Below are 8414 nucleotides of genomic sequence, written 5' to 3' on the forward strand. Positions count from 1 at the left end.
GATTTACTTCAAAAGTAATTTCTCTAAGGGGTTCATTTCAATATTCATTTTTAATTAAACATTTTGAAGTAAATCGTCCAATTGCATAGTTGGTAAACTCATTTGTATGTTAGTTTAGTTCAATTTAAAATGAATACTGAAATGACTTCCCCCCCCTTAGAGAAATTACTTCAAGAGGTTATGAGTCGCTCTTCGAACTTTACTGTTCCGGATGAAAGTAATGTTGAAATATGTTGCAGCATTTTATGAAAAATCAGAATAAATTTACAATTGTGAAAATAAATATCTATTAAGAAACTACAATACTTACTAAATGCCTTACAATATAACAATGGTTGTCTTACGATTGTTCAAATGTACAACAAGCTATCATTAGAGGGCTCTCTTATTAAAGTGTTAGAATGCCTTATGGCTTATGTGAAGCCATTGTTTAACACGGATCACTGTAATCCTAATCCTGACATTATAAAAGGAGGCCTTTGGACCTTTTAATGCTTTGCATTTGTATAGAGACCAAGTAAATATATATTATAATAGAGATACTTAAAGAACTAATTGAACAACGTACAAATGAATTTACCATTTATGGAATTAGATGATTTACTTCAAAAAAACGCGCGTTGTAACCTTGACTTCCCATTGGTTATTTAAATGAAATAACGGGAATCGGTCGTTGGACTTCCCAAAATTTTGAATTTGTATACAAATAAATTACATATATTAAAATTCAAGAACTAATTGAATAAGATACAAATGAATTAACAATTATGGAATTCGACGATTTACTTCAAAAGCAAGAGGATGTAAAGGGCATTTCGTTCAAACAGTTCTTAATTAGGCAATCCCAGGTTATTACAACACTAAAAGATCCTGCGGTTTCCCTCTCAGAGAAGCTCTATCTTCTTGAACATGTCGATAATGATATCCTTCCATTAACAGTGATTCAAAGAATTGCCCTATTTAACTCATTCGCTGAGAATAGCACTGTCAAAACAACCCTTATTAATCTTCATTATTACACTGCGAAGAAAGAAGGTGCATCTATTACATGGGCATCTTTGAAGGATGGTATCTCCGAACTCCTTCAAGAAGAGGCTCTTGTGTCTGACAATTCGAGAAAGGGTCTTGCCGTTAAGAGGAATCCTCCTCGGAAATCTCAACTTCTCCAACCTAATATCCGTTGCTACAAATGTGATGGTAAGGGCCATAAGCTGAGCGTTTGTCCATCACGTACGTAATGTTGAGAAAATATATAAACTGGATAACGGAATCTATATTTTACCTTTACAAACAATACTTACTGATAATAAAGGGGAGTTATAAACCTGACTTCCATTGGTTATTCAAATAAAATAACGGGAAGCGTACTCTAATCTGGATCACATAAAAGAAGGTCGTTGGACTTCTTTGCATTTGTATAGAGGTTGAGTAAATTACATAGACAAGAAGATTCTAAAGCACTAATTAACGTAAAAATGAATTTACCAACTATGCAATTGGACGTTTATTTCAAAGCTTTATGTATGTTTTTAATGGATTAATATAAGGATTACTAATCACTTTCCTTCGGTAAGCAGCATATCTGAACGGAGAACAAACAAGTTGCTCTACTAAATGTATTATAATTATTTTAGTTCAAGAACAATTTATTCGGGGCGTAGTACTAAAATTTATAACTATAAAATAATATTGGCTACTCTCACTTTGCAGTACTGGCACATAAAGCAGCTCCAACTCCACTTCCATCTTTGGCAATTTTTAAGTGTACCTTTTTATTCTCCCCTTCCAAAGGATTAATTATATCCAATGCCTCTAAAACAGAAGTTTGAAAACCAGGATAAAACTCTACAACAGATCCATCACAACCAAATTCAAAGTCTTTATCATCATGGGAGTACTGAGTCTTGATACGATTAAGGATGGCTGCAACAGGAATAGCTGATAGATATGCAGCTCTATGGGCTATAGCCTGTGTTAATTTTTGAATAACTATTCTTTCTTCTTTAGTAGTAGGCAACCTCAATTCATTCTCCAAAATTAATTGGGACATTTTCAAGTCAGTCGAATCATCTATCTGTAAGTAGGACAAAACTTCAGACGACAACAACCATTCCTCAGACAACCTGTGAGGTAAGGAACCACCTCTAGATTTATATAACTCAACAAAGATAAGATCACGTTTAAATAAATCAATTAAACAAACACGTAAAATTTCTCCCATAAACATTCCACTAATCCTCTTTTCGAATAAATGGAACCCTTTGTTAGCAGTCTCTGAATCAACAATTTCATCATATTTAGTTTTTGGTAAGATTTTGAGCGTGTTATCGAACGAACCCCATTCAGTATTAATTACCATACCCTTAGCACCTTCTGGAATGTTCGAAGACTTCAATTTAGGAATATTATCAAGTGTCTCAAAATAGGCCCCATTAGTACCGGTACCAAAAATAGCACCTATAAATGTGTTGGCATTGGTCTTCTCAGGGTTATTAGAATAAGCTCTTGATAATAATGTACCAACAGTATCATTTGCTAATGCCACAACATCAACCTTACAGCCTAAGAGGTCAATATTAGATTGTAATAGCTCAACAACATCCTTGTCTATGCAATCAGGTAAGTCGAATCCCTTTGTCCACCGAATTAAAGTACCCCTATTTAAGGCAGTCTGATTGATGGGGAAGGAAAAGGTAAAGCCTAGCTTTAGTTTTTCATCTGATTCAAGGTCATCGTGATTATCTTTCAAGAATTTTTCAATCTTTTTCGCCAAGAAGGAAAATAAACTATCAGCAGTAGACCCTTTCATCAAATCCAAAGGGATACTGTATTTTGATTGCTTTAATTCGTAAGTGTGGTCTCCATGTAGATTAACAGAACAAACTCTAAAATTGGTACCACCTAAATCAGCCGCTAAGAATAAGCCTCTTTCTTTACCACTAGGGATACCAGTGACATAAGTTGGGATCATTGGCATGTATTCTCTTTTCGACAAGGTGTTCTGTAGACCAATATCCATTGACTTGGTAAATTCCTTAGTTGCAACTAAAAGAAATTCTTCAGTAACGGCGAATTGATTCACTATATCATCAACTGCTGTTTGTAGTTTTAAGTTTAACATAATTGATTTATATTTCTATAGAATAGAGCAATATAATGCTTTTCGAAATCATTCATTCTGAGATATAATGCGAAAATTCTGGGAATAACGATTTAATGCTGTCAGATCATTTTTTGTCATGGCATGCTTCTAATTCCAAGAATTTAATGAAGCAATTAATGCCGTAAAATTTGTTCTTATATAGAGTTGTTAACAATATATAACTATATATATATATATTATGGGTGTTTTGGACGTAGATATAATCTTTCACCTTTAATTCGGAGTATACGGAATACCCAACTTGCACGGGAAATTTTATTTCAACGCATAATTTAGGCTCATTTGCTTTATTCCATGGAATAGAAGTCAAAGGAGATTGTGATAGAATGTCTAAGGAATATATTGAAAGGGCGCAAGGTTTGATCAATCGCCATCCTTATTTAATGTTGTCCAAATCATGGTGTCCTGATTGTCACTATACCTACGAAATTTGGAATCAGTACAATGTGAAAGAAAAAGTTCATATAATTGAGTTGGATAAATTTGAAGATCAAAATGAAGCAGACGAATTAGAAAAAGCTTTTACGGAAATTGCTGGTAGAAAATGGGTTCCAACCATTTTTTTTAACGGAAAGATCTTAGGTACTGAAGAAGATTTGAAGGCATGGACAAAGGAAGGTAAATTAACAGAAATATTCAAAGACTCTAATCTTATTAATTAATTCTAGCTATATACATACATAAAACAATTCATATATTTCATACACTTACACATATTAAAATAAGTCATACGGAAAGCTAAATTATACCGATAATGGGAATTCACCAGCCCACTGGGAAATTTCTTTCTTAGCAGCTTGTAATTTTTCATCCTCAGTATTCAAAACCTTGTTTTTGAAGTCCTTCAATTTGTTGGCATCTTTTGGTAAATTAGCTTGGATCTCCTTAGCGTAATTAACAGCAAAGTCAATATAAGAAACGATCTTCTTGAAGTCTTCTTCACCCAAGCCCCTGGTGGTCATAGCTGGAGCACCAATTCTAACACCACCTGGAACTAAAGCTGACTTATCACCAGGAATGGAATTCTTATTCAAAGCAATGTTAATCTTTTCGCAAATAGTTTCGACTCTAGCACCATCAATTTTTTTATCTTTCAAGGAAACCAATACCATGTGAGAATCAGTACCATTTGAAACTAAAGTGTAGCCCTTATTCTTGAATTCTTCTTCCAAAATCTTAGAATTTTTCAATACTTGTTCTTGGTATTGCTTAAATTCAGGAGTAGCGGCTTGTTTCAATGCAGTAGCTAATGCTGCGATGGTGTGATTATGAGGACCACCTTGGTGACCTGGGAAAACAGAGAAATTAATTGGGTTTTCTAAGTCATATAAGATTTCTTGACCAGTCTTTGGGTTGATCGATCTAACACCTCTTCTAAAGAAAATCATAGCACCTCTTGGACCTCTTAATGACTTATGGGTAGTGGTGGTGACAACATCAGCGTATTCGAATGGAGATGGAATTACACCAGCAGCGACTAAACCAGAAATATGTGCCATATCAACAACAAGATAAGCACCAACTTTGTCGGCAATTTCTCTCATCTTCTTGTAATCGATAAGACGACAGTAAGCTGACGTACCTGCAACCAAAATTTTTGGTCTGAATAATACGGCAGTTTTTTCTAACATGTCGTAATCAATCAAACCAGTTTCCAAGTCAACTCTGTAAGGCATGGTTTCAAAGTAGGTTGAAACGGCAGAAATCTTTCTAGAATCGGTTTGATAACCGTGAGATAAATGACCACCATGAGGTAAATCCAATCCCATTAACCTTTCATGAGGCTTCATCAAAGCCTGATACACTTGCAAATTGGCTGGAGAACCAGATAAAGTTTGAACATTGACACCCCATTTATCAGAAGTAACATTGAAGGTTTTCAAAGCTCTTTCTTGGCACAAAATTTCCATCTTGTCAATTTGTTCATTACCACCGTAGTATCTGGCACCAGGGTAACCTTCAGAGTACTTGTTACACATTGGAGTTCCTAAAGCATCAAAAACAGCAGTTGAAGTAAAATTTTCAGAAGCAATTAAAACAATGGAATGCTTTTGTCTATCGATTTCATCTTTGATGATTTGGTCAACTTCAGGATCGATGTCCTTCAAGTGTCCTTCGACCAATTGTTTATGAGATTCAGATAAAGCGTAAGGCATTGTAAATTGTTACAAATATGAGTATCTTTAGATAGAAAAGTAATTACTTGACAGTTTAGATGTTCTTTTAAGAAAAAGATAGCAATAAATTTTTAATCTATCACGCAATCGTGCTCATTAATATTTATCCAGCCCGAGTCAAAAGAGTCATTATAATTATATTTAAATTACATTATTAAATATAACGTATAGTAGATTGATCTCAATGTCAATATTTCTTCTACACATTCTATTAGTTTTACACGTTATATTGTATATTAATTAATAAAGTAAAAACATAACGATTAGTGCCTCATGGTACACTAAAAACTATATCAATCAGTATGTAGTCCTAATGATAGATAAATCCCTTCGTATGCTAATATACTGCACTATATCTCTATACTGCAATATAGTTATATCTTAGCATACTTCTATACCTTATGATACTATATTCTAACAATTGCAAGGATGAAAAATATGTCCCTTAGTATAAAGTAACCCTCAACCTATGTGATATCGCCAATTTTGGGACAACAACACATAAACAGCTAACACCATTCAAAATAAACAAATTCAAATTATAATTCGAATAATGAGTACTAATCAAAAATAAACTGATTGGTACAAGCATCAAAAATTTCTTCGTTGGGGTATATTGGTCACCATTATCTATTTGCTCCCACATGGTCAAATCATCATAGGCACCGGAATTGAATTCAAAAGGGGTTCCTTTAACTTGATGGAACATTATATACGACCCAATATTATACGTTAAATTGGTCAACGTCCACTTCCAATCATTATTCAATACTGTTATAAAGTTGAAAAATATCTTCAAAAATAAGATCAATACGATATGAATAACCCATGCTCCTTTAGAATGAACCCAGTTGGCATTAACATTAGGGTTTAATGATTGATCAATTTTTGTCTCTAATGTATCTGGCTCAAGATGCTGAATTATTGATGATGACCTTCTCTTTCTTGTTGTGACAGTATGAGCAGAATGATGTGATTGTGTTGGCGTTAGAAGATTGTTATCATCATTGCTATTATTATTCATCTTTGGACTATATTGAGACATTTCTGAAAGTAAATTATTGTCTACAAGTAGCTTTGTGAGTTCCCCTTTTAAATTCAATACTTTAAATAATAGATCCTATCTGCTTTTTTTGTTAATGTATATGACTTCAGATACTTTAAATTATAAAAAATAAGTTAAGCTAAATTAGTTTGCAATTAATTGAAAAGTCGATGTTTAAAGCATGTAAGATTAAACCAATGCTTTTTATAGCACTATCGTTTGTGTTTTGCCTTTATATTTGATCATCAATATCGCATTCGCAAAGAATTTTTGAAAGCATTAAGGGTGACAATATCTACAGTTACCCGGCCACAAATATACAGAACTATACGACATACAAACTACTTCGGGATAAATATACCTCCTGAATTCCAGCCAGATGCAGTGATAGCTAGCCATTTTCCATTCGCTGATGGTGATTTGACCAACGATGGATTATGAACTAACATGCCTTTTCCGGGACCTAAATCTGTGACTACGCTATTACTTGAGTTTTGACTGATAAATTGATCTTTTGCACCTAAACCTAAGCAACCACATCTGCTTGACTCAGTACCCCAGCTGTATAAATCACCTTCATCTGTTAAGGCCATGTAGTGGTAGTCTCCCATTACCACATGTATTATATGATTTTTTTGTAACTGAGGTATAATAATTGGGGGTTCTTCCGATTCCTCTTCAGTTGAGACTTTTTTTCCCAATAATACCATTCCGTCATTGGTAAAAACCGAAAAGTTATTGTAGCAACCGGTTATTTTCGTGAAGGATGCTTTACCATTATTGTCTATATTATAATTGTTCAACCATTGGTCAAATCCCAATACTGGAAACGGATCTTCCACCAAATTTATATCAGTAGACCCCGAAGCATATCCGTACGTATGTAAATTGAATCTCATTAACAGTCCATCCTTTATGTACAATATAAAATCACAGCCTGCATGAAAATCATCAATTTTACAGTTACCAGTATTGGGGATAATTAGATAGTTTGCGTTTGAACACATGGTATTATCCTCAAACGACTCTTTAGTAACAGAAGACCTAGAATACCAAACAACTATACCAATGTGATTGATATAACACGCCAGCAAGTTCCAACCAGCAGAAATTTTATTTATTGAGTTATATTTTAATCCTTCAAAATTTATATGAACTCCAACATTACTAGTATTTCCAGTATCCCAAGAAATAATATTTTGATAGTTATCGATAGCAATAATATGCTCTCTTCCACTTGATATCGAAATGATATATCTGTCAGGAAATTCAGGGTTATCAGGCAATAATAGCTTCGTGACAAGGTTTGTTTCTTTTACTTTTTTTTGATGCTTGACTGTAGATCCAGTCTGGCTTGGAAGGCTTAAATCTAATTGCTCAGGTGGTTTAGTTAAATTTGAATTACTTTGTCTGTCAGAAGATGGATTTGATGTAGGTACTTCAATATTTCTATCATATCTTCTTCCCATAAAGGGCATCAACATACCATTCAATGATCTTCTAGATCCAAGACTCTCAACGTGAGGGATTGATGCAGCTGTAGGCTTATAATCAAAAGCTTTAAAAGGGCCCGGAGTCAGAGTAGACCTCTCCCCTTTTTTCCAGTCAACACCCGTAAAATATAAGTCTCCCTCATTAGTGAGTATTTGAAAGCTAAACCCTCCTGCGCTAATATCACTAACTATAATTCCATTGAATGTCACCAAATTCGTTGGAGTATGTACATTTTTCAGAATGCCAGAGTTAGTTATATTTTCAGACGGCGCCTCACTTAACAAGTAACCTAGCCTTCCCAATTGCGACGATCCCCATGTATATAACTGTACTTGATTAGAGCTTCTTAGTTTGAATAACTCTTTCCAATTGTAGTTTGACAAATTTAATGGGGTCGGTTTAGATCCAAACTTTTTTAAATATAGAAGATGAAAAATGTCATTAGTTGTCAAATAGCAATAGAAACTATGAGACACCAAAGATAATGAAAAAATATCTTCAGGCGATAAATGAATTGCAATATTCGAACATATAA

General features: G+C 34.0%; 6 protein-coding genes across 6 annotated transcripts; 2 read left to right on the forward strand and 4 right to left on the reverse strand.

The window, feature by feature from the left end:
- Positions 1 to 767: 767 nt before the first annotated feature.
- AC631_05690 (uncharacterized protein) lies at positions 768 to 1238 on the forward strand (the record flags this gene model as incomplete). Its single annotated transcript, XM_015614519.1, has 1 exon — positions 768 to 1238. The coding sequence occupies one exon, from the start codon at positions 768 to 770 to the stop codon at positions 1236 to 1238; it is 471 nt and encodes a 156-aa protein (XP_015464648.1).
- Positions 1239 to 1699: 461 nt separating this feature from the next.
- GLK1 (glucokinase) lies at positions 1700 to 3121 on the reverse strand (the record flags this gene model as incomplete). The annotated part of the gene is made up of 1 exon (XM_015614520.1): positions 1700 to 3121. One exon carries the CDS (start codon positions 3119 to 3121, stop codon positions 1700 to 1702), a length of 1422 nt encoding a protein of 473 aa, XP_015464649.1.
- Positions 3122 to 3489: 368 nt separating this feature from the next.
- AC631_05692 (uncharacterized protein) lies at positions 3490 to 3825 on the forward strand (the record flags this gene model as incomplete). Its single annotated transcript, XM_015614521.1, has 1 exon — positions 3490 to 3825. One exon carries the CDS (start codon positions 3490 to 3492, stop codon positions 3823 to 3825), a length of 336 nt encoding a protein of 111 aa, XP_015464650.1.
- An 81-nt stretch (positions 3826 to 3906) lies between these two features.
- SHM2 (glycine hydroxymethyltransferase) lies at positions 3907 to 5319 on the reverse strand (the record flags this gene model as incomplete). Its single annotated transcript, XM_015614522.1, has 1 exon — positions 3907 to 5319. The coding sequence occupies one exon, from the start codon at positions 5317 to 5319 to the stop codon at positions 3907 to 3909; it is 1413 nt and encodes a 470-aa protein (XP_015464651.1).
- A 466-nt stretch (positions 5320 to 5785) lies between these two features.
- ORM1 (sphingolipid homeostasis protein) lies at positions 5786 to 6385 on the reverse strand (the record flags this gene model as incomplete). Its single annotated transcript, XM_015614523.1, has 1 exon — positions 5786 to 6385. The coding sequence occupies one exon, from the start codon at positions 6383 to 6385 to the stop codon at positions 5786 to 5788; it is 600 nt and encodes a 199-aa protein (XP_015464652.1).
- A 341-nt stretch (positions 6386 to 6726) lies between these two features.
- On the reverse strand, positions 6727 to 8289 carry AC631_05695 (SCF ubiquitin ligase complex subunit; the record flags this gene model as incomplete). The annotated part of the gene is made up of 1 exon (XM_015614524.1): positions 6727 to 8289. A coding segment is annotated over one exon (1563 nt), but the record flags the coding sequence as incomplete, so codon positions are not given.
- Between the last annotated feature and the right edge of the window lie 125 nt (positions 8290 to 8414).

This window comes from Debaryomyces fabryi (assembly GCF_001447935.2).
Source record: "Debaryomyces fabryi strain CBS 789 chromosome Unknown contig00256, whole genome shotgun sequence".
Lineage (NCBI taxonomy): Eukaryota > Fungi > Ascomycota > Pichiomycetes > Serinales > Debaryomycetaceae > Debaryomyces > Debaryomyces fabryi.